The sequence below is a fragment of the Pongo pygmaeus genome, chromosome 9 (genome assembly GCF_028885625.2).
Source record: "Pongo pygmaeus isolate AG05252 chromosome 9, NHGRI_mPonPyg2-v2.0_pri, whole genome shotgun sequence".
Taxonomy (NCBI): Eukaryota; Metazoa; Chordata; class Mammalia; order Primates; family Hominidae; genus Pongo; species Pongo pygmaeus.
In genome coordinates this window covers 110,499,469-110,513,948 of record NC_072382.2, presented here as the reverse complement: position 1 = coordinate 110,513,948, position 14,480 = coordinate 110,499,469, and the positions used below count along the sequence as shown (strand labels likewise).

Sequence of the window (14,480 nt, the reverse complement as noted above, 5' to 3'; positions counted from 1 at the left end):
CTTTATAATGAAAACCATTATATCTAAAAGTGAAGTACACCAACAAAATAAAGAAGAGTCAACACTGGAGAAAACCTTTAACATTACCTATTATAGCTGAAGCCACTCCTATGAAAGATAAGAGCATTTCTTTTCTTTTCTTTTTTTTGAGAAAGAGTCTCCCTCTGTCGCCAGGCTGGGGTGCAGTGGCGCCAGGGTGGAGTGCAGTGGCGCCAGGGTGGAGTGCAGTGGCACGATCTCAGCTCACTGCAACCTCCGCTTCCCGGGTTCAAGCAATTCTCCTGCCTCAGCCTCACGAATAGCTGGGACTACAGGCACCTGCCACCACGCCTGGCTAATTTTTGTATTTTTTGTAGAGATGAGGTTTCACCATGTTGGCCAGGATGGTCTCAATCTCTTGACCTCGTGATCCGCCCACCTCGGCCTCCCAAAGTGCTGGGATTACAGGCGTGAGCCACCACGCCCAGCCCGGTAAGAGTATTTCTTAAGATTGATAAACACTGTTTCTCCAAAGTCCAAATGTATTTAACTATACACATTTCTATTGGCTAAATAACCAAACTCTAATAGAACTTGTTTATGATTTAAAAAAGAAAAAGCAAGCCCACCTGCTATCAAAGTATAATGCCTCAGTCACCCTAAATCAAATGAATTATGGTAATTCAAATATTCTCTAACTTTATGGCATAAATTAGAACACACTATTTGATATTTTTTAAAGCCATCTACAAAATCTTTTTGTAATAAACTATAAACAGAAACAAAAAACAAAAATCACATGATTATCTCAACAGACGCAGAAAAAGCATTTAACAAAACCCATCATCCCTTTATGATTAAAATCCTCAGCACAGTCAGCAAAGAAGGGACATAGCCAACCTATGTAATAAAAGCCATCTACAACAAACCCACAACTAACATTATACTAAACATAGAAAGTTGAAAGCATTCCCCCTGAGAACTGGAACAAGACAAGGATGCCCACTTTCACCACTTCTATTCAACATAGTACTGGAAGTCTTAGCCAGAGCAATGAGATAAGAGAAAGAAATAAAGGGAATCCAAATCAGTAAAGAGTAAATCAAACTGTTGCTTTTTGCTGATGATATGATTGTATAACTAGAAAACACTAAAGACTCATCCAAAAAGCTCCCAGAACCAGTAAATGAATTCAGCAAACTTTCAGGATACAAAATTAAAGTACACAAATTAGTAGCACTGCTATACACTAACAGCGACCAAGGTGAGACTCAAATCAAGAACTCAATCTCTTTCACAATAGCTGCAAAAACATAAAATACTTAGAAATATACCTAAACAAGGATGTGAAAAACCACAAGGAAAATACAAAATACTGCTGCTGAAAGAAATCACAGATGACACAAATGGAAACATATCCCATGCCCATAAAAGGGTAGAATCAATATTTTTAAAATGACCATACTGTCAAAAGCAATCTACAAATTTAAGCAATTCCCATCAAAATACCACCATAATTCTTCATGGAACTAGAAAAAATAATCCTAAAATTAATATGGAACCAAAAAAGAGCCTGTGTGGCCAGAGCAAGACTAAGTAAAAAGAACAGGTCTGGAGGCATCACATTATCCAACTTCAAACTATACTATAAGGCCATATTCACCAAAACAGCATGGTACTGGTATAAAAATAGGCACACAGACCAATTAAACAGAATAGAGAACCCAGAAATAAAGCCAAGTGCTTACAAAGATAACAAACATAAAGTGAGGAAAGCACACACTATTTGACAAATGGTGCTGGTATAACTGGCAAGCCACATGTAGGAGAATGAAACTGGATCGTCATCTCTCACCTTATACAAAAATCAACTCAAGATGGATCAAAGACTTGAATAAGATTTGAAACCATAAAGATTCTAGAAGATAACATCAGAAAAACCCTTATAGACTTGGCTTAGGCAAAGACTTTATGACCAACCAAAAGCAAATGCAGCAAAAACAAAGATAAATAGATGGGACTTAATTAAAGCTAAAAAGCTTCTGCACAGCAAAAGAAATCTGCAGAGTTAACAGACAACCCACAGAGTGGAAGAAAATCTTCACAATCTATACATCTGACAAAGACTAATATCCAGAATCTACAAAGAATTCAAACAAATCAGCAAGAAAAAAAAAATCCCATCAAAAAGTTAAGGACATGAATAGCTAATTCTCAAAAGAAGATATACAAATGGCCAATAAGCATGTGGAAAAATGCTCAGCATCACTAGTTATCAGAGAAATCCAAATCAAAACCACAATGCAATACCACCTCACTCCTGCAGCAATGGCCATAATCAAAAAATAAAAAATAATAGATGTTGGCATGGATGCAGTAAAAAGAGAACACTTTTACAGTGTTGGTGGGAATGTAAACTAGTACAACCACTACAGAAAACAGTGTGGAGATTCCTTAAAGAACTAAAAGTAGAACTATTTGATGTACTTTTGATCCAGACATCCCACTATTAGGTATCTACCCAGAGGAAAAGAAGTCATTATATGAAAAAGGTACTTGCATACGCATGCTTATAGCAGCACAATTTGCAATTGCAAAAATATGGAACCAACCCAAATGCCCATCAATCAATGAGTGGATAAAGAAATGTGGATAGGCCAGGCACAGTGGCTCACGCCTGTAATCCCAGCACTTTGGGAGGCTGCGGTGGCTCACGCCTATAATCCCAGCACTTTGGGAGGCCAAGGCAGGTGGATCACCTGACGTCGGGAGTTCAAGATCAGCCTGACCAACAAGGTGAAACCTCGTCTCTACTAAAAATACAAAAATTAGCCAGGCATGGTGACAGGCACCTGTAGTCCCAGCTACTCAGGAGGCTGAGACCAGAGAATTGTTTGAGCCCAGAGGCAGAGGTTGCAGTGAGCCAGCATCATGCCACTGCACTCCAGCCTGGGCGACGAAGCTATAGTCTTAAAATTAAACTGTAGTCTTAAAATTAAGACCCACCTAACAGGTATAGAGTTTCAGATCTGAAAAATAACATTTTTTTCGGTCTCAAAAAACAAACAAAAAAAAGAAAATGTGGATAAAGAAATGGAATACTATTCAGCCTTAAAAAGGAATGAAATAACGGCATTCACAGCAACCTGGATGGAACTGGAGATTATTATTCTAAGTAAAGTAAGTCAGTAATGGAAAACCAAACATCAATGTTCTCACTCATATGTGGGAGCTAAGTTATAAGGACACAGAGGCCTAAGAATTATACACTGGACTTTGGAGACTCGGGGGAAAGGGTTGGGGATGGCAAGGGAGAAGACTACACATTGGGTACAGTGTACACTGTTCAGTGATGGGTACACCAGAATCTCAGAGAGCACCACTAAAGAACCTATTCATGTAAATAAGCACTGCCTGTTCACCAAAAACCTGTTGAAATTAAAAAAAATTTAAAAAAAATAATAAACTTAATACCACCACCAGCAAGTAGCAAATATATTATGTTTGTGAAATTTTTGCAAGAACTGTAGTCTTAAAAATTAAGACCCACCTAACAAGTATAGAGTTTCAGATCTGAAAAATGAAAAGTTCTGGAGATTGGTTGTACATCAATGTGAATGCACTTAACACTACTGAACTGCACATCTTAAAATGGTTAAAATAGTAAATTTTATGTTATGTGTCTTCTACCACAAATAAAGATGAAATTTTAAAATTTAAGAGCCAATGAAATATGGCATCAACTTAAAATGTTATTACAGGAACAAAGTTTGTCTTTTCAGAATTCCTACACAAATATTAATTTGCTAAGATAAACATATCTGCTATAGCAACAGTCCTAAAATTACACAACACTAAAGGAGAAGAAGTTTTGACTGCAGGATGAGGAGCAGGGTGGGCAATGCAAGGGAAGGGTACAATAGATACAAGGAGGATTAAAGGCCCACAATAGAAATCAACTAAAATTATATGAAACAATACTTATAAATTATGAATTATGGAAATAATTTATAATCATTTAAGAAATCTCACAGGATTTTTCTTCTAAAAAATATCCATATTTACCAATCTTACGTTTTAAGGTTGAATAGAAAGCACACTATAGTAAACCTTGACCATATGTATAAGTTTGGGAATGCGGAAATTAAGAGAAAAATGAAAATCAGATCTGCCTCCACACCCAACTCTGTTACTGTAATTTCTTGAGTCAATGGCTATTACATTAGCCTGTTACACAGACTCTGCATTCACTCTCATCCCCATTATAGTAAGCCCTATTGTAATCACTTGTTTACTTCTGTGCTTTTTTCCTAATAGACTGTAACTCCCATGAGGGTTAAGACCATTTTTATTCTATTTGTATCCCCAGTGTATCACAGATAGGCCAGTATATAGGAAACATTCAATAATGATTGAAAGAAGAATTAGTGAATAAACTACATATGGACTACTTCATTTACTGTTCACAACAATTGTGAGTCAAATCTTGTTCCTACAAATTTTTAATTAGAAAACTAAAGCTTAGTTTAGCAATTTGTTCAAGGTTATGTAACTTCAAAGTATTTGACCCTGTTCATATTCTACAATGCGTAGTTTCATTTCTGCTCAAACTGCCTTAGAAGACTGTAGCAACATAATTTGACTCAATATTTGCCTTTCAAATTTCTATCAATTTAAGAATGTTTGAGAATTGCTAATTTGAGAAACTCCCATAGTTTTTTTCAACTTTAAATCCATGACCCGTTAAGAAAGATTTTCAGAGAGCAGAGCATGGCAGCTGAAAGCCAATGAGTTAGAGCTTCAGTGTTCTGCATCAAGGGCCTCTCAATGAGGTTGGACCCGGAGGACATAAAATGGAAGATGCATGTGGATGTGATCTCCTCCATACAGAACTTCTTCATCTGTGTGGCCCTGCTGCAAGTCACCGCTTTTATCTTAAAGAAATTGGGCAGCATATGAAAATTGGGCATCACATGTGACTGCAAGATATGAAGAAGTTGGTTACAGTTTCTACTCCTATCTGCAAATAAAGAGGCCCAGAAAGCTGTAAGAGACTCTTCGACTGAATGGACATAAAAATTCTACTTGTTAAGAACAAGTTTGGCTCTGGTAACCGAGGTCCATAGCTAAAATATAAAACCATTTGGGAAGTACGAAAAGATGTCTCATGGTCATGGTGTGCCCTTATGCCTGTGATATCCGGCCTTTTGTGAATGTTAGTATAATAGTAAACAATGTCAAGCTCCATTTTCTGGCAAGTATTAATTATAAGGGAACTATGTCTCTATGACAGCCATTTCTGTTTATCCTTATACTTCTATCCAGAGTGTATTTGTGAACAGTCCCTTAGTTACACTGTATGAAAGTCAGCACACAACCACAGACATTTAAGCACAAGACCATTAGTCTATGTTTTTAATAAATGTACCAATTAAAAAAAAAGATTTTCAGACTTTATACATAGCTTGATTAGTTTTAAAAATAATTGTTTTCACATCCAGAAACCTTTTTAAATACTAAATGTACTATTTCAAACTATAAGACCCCAACCCTAATTCTCTTCTGGTAAGAATCACAGCTATTATGAAATTCTTGACTCTTTATCTTGACACTTCATGAATTATATCTAGAAAATCATTTAGAAACGCTTCCAAATGTGTATATCATATAGATAATTTGTATTTATTCCAAACACAAAGTCCTACAGATGACTGCCTACATTTCCTATCAAAGTTACTCGTTTGTCAAGGCTTGATTAGTCCTGATTATATTAAGACACAAACTACCAGTAAATGTTAATCTTTTTTCTGTATGATTAATAAGGCCATGCACTACTATTTTCCTTGTAGTTTATAAATTGTAATTCTAATCTATAATGTAATGAGAATGGTTAATGAATACAATGATATATTGAGCAACAATGACAACTATTTACTATAATATCCATGATTCATTTTTAAGTGATCTTAACAGGTGAACATGAATGAGAATGGATGATTACGTCTTGCTTGTTTCTTCCCCACCTCAGACCAATACTACATAGATATGCAGTGATTTCAGTTTTGTTCAAACTTCCTTCTGGTTAAGGAGGACCATAAGGCAAAACCTCTATTGATACTGCCAATACGAACATTCTACACAATGTTTTTCATTGCTACATTCCACCTTCAGGATTTCTGGTGCTTCCTTCAGGTTTAACTTGGAATACTTTCCAGAAATTGCTTTTTAACCTAAGGAACTCTTTCCAAGCATGTGTACCTGTCACATTAATTAAATATCTTAAGAAAAACAACTTTCAAATATATCCCCTACACAGTTTCTATTCCCCTCCACTGTTTCTCTCATTTTCCAGATATACACTCCCCCAAACCCTCATTCCAATGCCTACAACATATTTGTCTTCCTTTCCTCAATTTCTTGTTAGAATTAACATAAGTTTCTTAATTTTAAAACGCCTCTTTATAGCATTTTGGCCTAATAATTATTTAAATCTTTCACTGTGTCTGCAATTAGTCTAGATAACATGCAAATTTCTGTTTTTCACCCAAGCCCTATCTTTCTTTTCATGCCATTTTCCTTACTTAAGCCTCATTCCCAACTAAGTCTCATTCCCAACCAAGTTTTATGATCATGTTCATTTATTTATTGTCTTAAATGATTCCTTCTACTTCTGTGAACATTTATAGTGTTACAATAGTTAAGAGAAAATACCATAATTCCCTATTTACTACCTTAGGACATTTTCCTTGGTTTGTTTAAATTGTTCAGGCCATTTACTGTTCTGCTGGCTGGGAAATATGTATTTGCTCTACACCATGACCCTCGAAAAAAACAAAGTCACTATAGTGACAAAAATCTCAGTTATTTCCTGCTGTTTAACAAAATTATGAAACCACTCATATTTTGCTGTAGGAATCCAATTTTTAACCTGCTTCTTTTAATAAATATTTCTATATTAGGAAGCAAGCAGCTGGAAGCAATTTAGAGAAACGGTGCCTGATACATTTTTCCCTCTCTTTTTAGATTTCAAAAAAAATGACAGTACTGATTTCATTTTTAACTTGTGTCCAAATTGGCTATATCAATTTCTCATCTCTCACAGCTTTTGGAATTCTTCTAGAACTCAGAAATTTTATATGCTACATAGCAAACAAAAATAAAAATAAAAAATAAAAAGCAGTAACATTAAAAGGAAAGATAACTTGTGTCACATGGTCATTTGGCTAACAGGGTTAAGGGAAACTGATCACATAGGGGAGGCAACAAGGTGATAATGAACTAAGTTAAAAGTCCCAGGACAGGTGCGGTGGCTCATGCCTGTAATCCCAGCACTTTGCGAGGCTAAGGCAGGTGGATCACTTGAGGTCAGGAGTTCGAGACCAGCCTGGACAACATAGTGAAACCCCCATCTCTACTAAAGACACAAAAATTAGCCATGCGTGGTGGTGAGCACCTGCAATCCCAGCTACTGGGGAGGCTGGGGCAGAAGAATCACTTGAACCTGGCAGGCAGAGGTTGCAGTGAGCCAAGATTGCACCATTGCACTCCAGCCTGGGACACAGAGCAAGATCCTGTTTCAAAAAAAAGTCCTGGGACAGAAATCACGAAACTATTTCAAACAATATGACACTATGATATACTTCTCTTAGGGGAGTGTCTCAGCTATCTACACCTCTACTACCTTCCTTCCAAGTGATACCAGAGACTCAGCAAGAATGCGCCAGTAGCTAGATTTAATCAGAATTTGTTCGAACAAAATGGGAGAGCATCAAAATAACATTCAAGATGTTTCATTGTACATTTGACTGAGAATTCCACAGTTGGCTCCAACACCTATAAGAAAAGCAAATTATGTGACAGTCTGGTTAGTGCGGCTTAAAGCAGAGTTTCTGTAAATTCATTCATGATTAAAGTCTAAACAAACAAATGCCATATACCACTAGCTATTCAGTGAACCACCAATTTTTACAAGCATACAAAACACATACATGCATGTGCATACAGGGAGAATCTCTCTATGATTTAAAGCCTTCACAAAGAACTACAATAATGGAAGAAAGATATATGCTAAATTCAAACTGGGTTTGGTACCTGGGTACCATTTTTTTGTATCATTTTTGACACAATATTTTAAGACATTTAAGAGATGTTAAAGCTGTCCTCTTGGCCGCCCAAGAGGAGATCACTGTTACATCTGACATTTTTCTATAATGGCTTACATTATTAAATCCCAATACATACATGGGCTGTATGTTAACAGAAAGTGAAACAAGCATCACTACCACACAACCAAGCTATGTTTACAACTACCATGTGCAGTAAAGTTTCCAAATTCTACCTTGTATATAAATAGTAGCTAAGCAGAAAGTACCAAATGAAAAGTCAAAGGCTAGCCTATGTGTACTATGTTTCGACAAAATGTGCCAGGATGATGCCCAATATTATTCAAAATTGGATATTCTTAAACATACCATTTATAAAACTGTGGTGTGCAAAGCCATATAGCGGTGATTTTAAAAAAATACTGGAATTATTACAGAACTTGGAAGGGTAAAAGGACCCTCCAGGATCACCTAGAGAAACATCACCTACTCACTCCCAAAGTCAAGAGAGAATTTCGAGATCACATAGACAGTATCAGCAAAGTCAGGGCTAGAACTCCAAACCCTCCAAAAACCTAGTCTGTGCTCCTACCTTGACACCATATCTATCTTATATTTCATCTTAGCCAAATGGCAGAGAAGCAATATATAACAGTATCTCCAATGGAAACATCTTAGCGCTAGACCTTCCTCTGTGAATCATAGTTTTCCTAAGCAATGCTGAGAGACCTCATAAAATGAGAAGAGTGGATTGACAGCAAATGTTCTCTTTAAAATGAAAAGAATCCTTGAACAAATTCATTTTTAAAAGTGTAATTTTCAAAAGAGCAGGACATCCAGCTTCAGAGAGGGAACCTTCGTAGCACCAGTGACGGAAGAGAATTAAATATGGGTGTTGTTGAGAAAGGCAAGAAGATTTTTGTTCAGAAGTGTGCCCAGTGCCACACAATGGAAAAGGGAGGCCAGCACAAGACTGGGCCTAATCTCCATAGTCTCTGCAGGCAGGAGACAGGTGAGGCCGTTGAATACTCTTACACAGACACCAATAAGAACAAAGGCATCACCTGGGGAAAGGATACACTGATGCACTATTTGGAGACTCCCAAGAAGAACATCCCTGGAACAAAAATGATCTTTGCCGGCATTAAGAAGAAGGCAGAAAGGGCAGACTTGATAGCTAATCTCAAAAATGCTACTCATCAGTAATAACTGGCCACTGCCTTATTTATTACAAAACAGAAATGTCTCATGACTTTTTTATGTGTACCATGATTTAATAGATCTCATATACCAGAATTCAGATCATCGATGAATGACAGAATATTTTGTTGGGCAGTCCTGATTTTAAAACTAAGACTGGCTTGTGGTTAGATGAATATGTTTGTTTTTTTGATTTAATAGTAATTCCAATTCAGTAAATGCTAACGCTGTTTACCCCCTCTAAAGATATGATTTGATTTCGTCAACTTTTCACAAAGATGGTGAATGCCATCTTAAAACTTAATGGAAATTGGTTTTATATTTAGATTTATATAACTGGTTATGTGAATATATTGAAATACTGGTGAAATTCCTTCACACAGTCTCAGAACCAAGCAAGATTCATCCGTGTTTCATGTTCACTTGCCTCTTAAAGGCAAGAGTTGAAGATAAGGTAGCAATGTCTACTTTATATTTTTGGCCTTAACTATGCCAATCTAATTAGATTCCTTGTATCTAAAATGGTTCCTTTTACTTACTGAAAGGCATTTTAGGGTGGTTTATGTGTAATATCAAATAAAGATTATTTAACACTTCTCACATTTTTTTTAAAGCGCTCTCTTTTGTTCATAAAAGGACCATAGAAATGACTAAATTTGACCTCTAATTTCTTCTCTCTCAAAAGTAGAGCAACTGACAGAAAGAAAAAAAAAACTCTACACCTCAATGCTCTGCACTGCTTTACAATTTCCATCTGTCCCCATTAGCACTTAATCATTAAAAAAATTTGACAGCCATTTAAAGTTGTTAGCAGATTTTTACTTTTTAGTTTTTCTGTCTCCTACCTTAGAATGAGTCCCTGCTAGTTCATTAGTAAATCATCACACTAAAATGCAATATTTTCAGAAATACAACCTCCACTAAAAACAACTGTAAAACAATTCCCAAATAATTTTAATACAATTTTTACTAGTCCCCAAACTCCATGCTACATAATCAACTTTTTAAAAATCATTCTCCTTCCTACTATCCCAGAGAGACTATAAAATTTAAGACCTATCAATATGCTTGAAATTCTTCCCCTAAAAGCAAATTTATGTTAAGATTCACTGCTGAATATCTTGAGATATTTGAGACTTATCACCTTCTATCCTCAGCCCTTTGTTGATGTTTCTCATGATACTTCTTACACTCTACCTGTAGTTTTAAAATCTTCTTTTACTTCATCCCTCTGAAACACTCAACTCCCTGAGGGAATGAGCTTTGTCATACTCATCTTCTAATTCCTTGCGCAAGCACATACATCACACTTAAACAAATCAATAATTATTTGTGGAACTAAGTTGAGCTTGGGCTAATCAAGATCAATTTTCTTTGAGAGTAACACTCAAAGACTCTGAAATGCATTCTACTGTTACTTATTCTGATATCAGTTTGCTTAAATAGCATAGAAATAAACATATTTCACATTTAACTTGACATTTATTTGTTGGGAAAACTGATTCACAGGCCCTAGTCAATAAAGCGTGATGTGAGAAGCAGACCTGTATGAAAACACCGGGAGTCACTGTGGGCAGCCTAGACCATGAGCTGGAACCATTCCCATCCTCTTTCCCAGCAAAAGAGGCTGAAACCATGCTTGACTTCTGACAGGACCATGGCTTCCTCCCTCAGCAAGGTAGACCCAACTTCCCATGAACCTCAAAGTCTCCACATGCCTGACAGCTTAATTTCTCAGATGACTGCAGGCATCCACAACTATAATGTCTGGTTCCCTAGTAGTTTGTATGATTACACACTGATACATTTGACCGGCCACTTATTCTAAAAGAAGGGAGAATAATAAGGGAAGGGATATCTCAAGTGGAATGAAAATCTATGCTGTGTCTAGCAGATTGGCGAAACTCTGGGAACCTCCTATGCGGAATAAGAGGGAGACAGAGAAATCAATTCCTTCCCCTACCTGATCCTGGCTTTGTAAATATTCCCTTTTCCCAACAAAGTATATTCCTTAATCCATGCCATATGTCATTGTGGAATTTCTCTGGATCTCTGATGACAAGTGCCAATCCAGATGGGACCTACCTGACAAATCTAAACCTTTCAGAGTTTAGTGAACAGTAGTTAATAACAGATGCCATGTGCCAAACACCATGCTAGATATTTTATATTCCATTTACTCAGCACAACCACCCTTTTGAGGAACTGCCTGCATTTTACAGATGATGAAATAATTATTCAGCTAAAAAGGACAGAAGCATGCTCTAAACTCAGGTTTATCAAACATCAATATTTATCTTCTTGAGCTTTGAAGCTTTACTCTTCTCAAGCCTCCATAATTCCACTGATTGAAATAAACTTTAGGAACATTGCTTGTAGGAAGATTAAGTCTACCCTCTAAATGTTGGACCCTACAATCTCCCTCAGAAATAGGCGTATGGGGTTGGGCGCGGTGGCTCATGCCGGTAATCCCAGCACTTTGGGAGGCCGAGGCGGGTGGATCACCTGAGGTCAGGAGTTCGAGACCAGCCTGACCAACATGGTGAAACCTCGTCTCTATTAAAAATACAAAGATTAGCTGGGAGTGGTGGCGGGTACCTGTAATCCCAGCTACTTGGGAGGCTGAGGCAGGAGAATCGCTTGAACCTGGGAGGCGGAGGTTACAGTGAGCTGAGATCGCGCCATTGCACTCCAGCCTGGGTGACAGAGCAAGACTCCATCTCAAAAAAAAAAAAAAAGAAATAGGTATATGGTTTCTACTTGAACAAACCCTTTGACAGAAAATTCAACTAAATAAAACATGTTGTACTGGGACACCTATTCCTATTTTTCTTGTATATTTTAAAAATAATTATTACTTTTTTGAAAAAATGCGTCATTTCCAAATGAAATAGGCAATTTATACTGGTCAAAATGCCAATCTAAATGTTTTCTTCAAGTTCTAATATTACCCTCAAGAGGGCTATGCTGGTACTGAAAGTAAAGACAAATTGCATTTTCTTCTGTTACTCCAGGAAAAAAACAATAGTAATTACAGGTAGAGGTAAAATAAAGCTTGGGGGAAAAACAGGAAAGGTAATAAGAGTTCTGTGACAAGCTTCAGTGATAACTCTGGGCCAAAAGATAGCATGTATAGAACAAAACAGACATGGAAAAGGACAGCTGTACAGAGCTAAGACAGTTACAGTCATTAAAAAAAGACAATCTGAAAACAAAGTCACAAGAAGGGAAGGAACAAGGAAGAGCAAAAACTCTATGAAAACAATCTCCTCTCAAGTGTTGCAAAATCATTGCACCATACTGCCAAGTCACTTTCCCCACCAACAGAACCCCAAACCATCAACTTTAAGTTGGGAAAATAGAATAATTACACCAACAATGATAAACTTTGAGAATTTCTTAAACAGATACTAACAAGATGCAAAATAATTGCCATCCATCTCCCAAATATATTCTCTAGTACACCAAAAGAATGTCCGAGAAACAAGACTAAAAGTGATAAGTCCCCCCCAAAAAGGGCACATTGGAACATAAAATCAATCTTTGGCATTCAGTGTGGTCATTTCCAAGTTAGTATGTTATTCCTAACCAGTACCATTCACAGCACATTCTGGACTGTTTCTTCTCTAAGCACTTTGGTTATTTGCACTGTACAATAATTTAAAGGATTCAGTTGTCTCACTAATAAATGAAACATTAAATAACTTAATGATGATACAAATAAAAGATTTTCTTCAACTAATTTTGAATACATTCAACTTCAATCAAATGAAGTAAACAGGTTGAGTTGACTAAAATTTTCTATTAAATGCAATTAATACTTTACCATTCTATTAAGATTCCTGGAGTTAGATTATGAAACTCACCCATAATTTGCCTAATTCCAAATCTAAGATGCTAAATGTCAAAACTTCCTATAAAAAGACCACAAACTACCAAAGAATAGCCTGATCACAATAGTTACTATGGTCAGCTATTTGAGAACCTCCAGGAAGCCTCATTTGACTAAAGCACACTATACAGTTAATTTTCAACCTGCTTTGGAATGAGCCTCACATTTTGGGAATAATGAATAAACTGCCTCTCAATGTTCTGTCACTAGAAAAGACCTTCACCTTGATAATGGTGTTGAAATAAGCTCTACCTTACTCAGAAGCATGCATGTCCATTGGTGAGGGCAGGGAACACTGACAGGAGGAAATAGGAATGTGTATGAATATCTAATCAGTTTCCACAGAGTTGCTTTCCCTGAGCTATATCGTGGCATTGTTTCTTCAGTTTACTTTAAAGACAGGTATTAAAACACTGCTGTATAAAATTCACTATTTTGCGTTTCATAGGACAGCTGTTGAAATAAGAAAAGCTGTGCTTCTCCAAAGTAGCAGAATGTTGTCTCCTTATAGACAAGGTGTTCTTTTTGTTTTCACAGTCAAGACTTCAGAGGCAAATGCCTGATCCACATTTAAGAACTACGTAAAATCTTGTATGAGCTGCATATTAAGTTTCCCATCAGTCACTCTTATTCTATCTGTACTTTGCATGCCCTCCTGTTTTCTATTTTAATACGTTTAAAAGCACTTTATAAGCTACTTCAAATTTCTTGTAGGATTAGGAGGGATAAAATACAAACTACAAAGAATAAAGGAAGCTCGGTCATTTATTCAACAAACACTGGCTATCTACTATAAGTACCATTCTAGGCACCTGGGGTACAGTAGAGTTTGCATTCTAGTGAGGAGACAAATATGCACATATGTCAAGGAGCTTTTAAGTGTTAGAGACAAAGGTGAGTAAGGGGCTAGGGAGTAACTGGGCAGAAGGTAACAATTTTAGAAAAATAGGGAAGGCCTTTCTAAAGAAGGTGCAAAGGTCTAAAAGAAAAGAAAGAGGAACTCATGCAATGATCTAGATAAAGAGTTATAGGTGGAGAAAACAGTAGTGCAAAGGCGCATAAATGGAAATGAGTTTGTTGTTTTCAAGAAACAAAAAATTCAGGATGACTGGACTAGAGTGAGCAGAGTGGAAGGCAATAAGAGAAAAAGTCACACAAGAAGTTTCTGGATTATGTAAGGCCTCACAGGACAGAGTCAGGAGGTAGATTTCACCCTGAATTTAAAAGAAAGAATACAGCAAGTCCTCACTTAACACTGTTTACGTTGATAAGTTCTTGGAAACTGCAAATTTAAGTGAAACAACTAC

At 36.7% G+C, this 14,480-nt stretch overlaps 2 protein-coding genes across 2 annotated transcripts in view; one reads left to right on the top strand and one right to left on the bottom strand.

Annotated features, from left to right (window-relative positions):
• Positions 1 to 14,480, bottom strand: part of DDX10 (DEAD-box helicase 10) — a 285,778-nt gene that overhangs the window by 109,549 nt on the left and 161,749 nt on the right. The gene's annotated exons all lie outside the window — the stretch shown is intronic.
• Positions 8,970 to 9,287, top strand: LOC129007456 (cytochrome c-like). Its single transcript, XM_054438370.1, has one exon. The coding sequence runs from the start codon at positions 8,970 to 8,972 to the stop codon at positions 9,285 to 9,287; it is 318 nt and encodes a 105-aa protein (XP_054294345.1).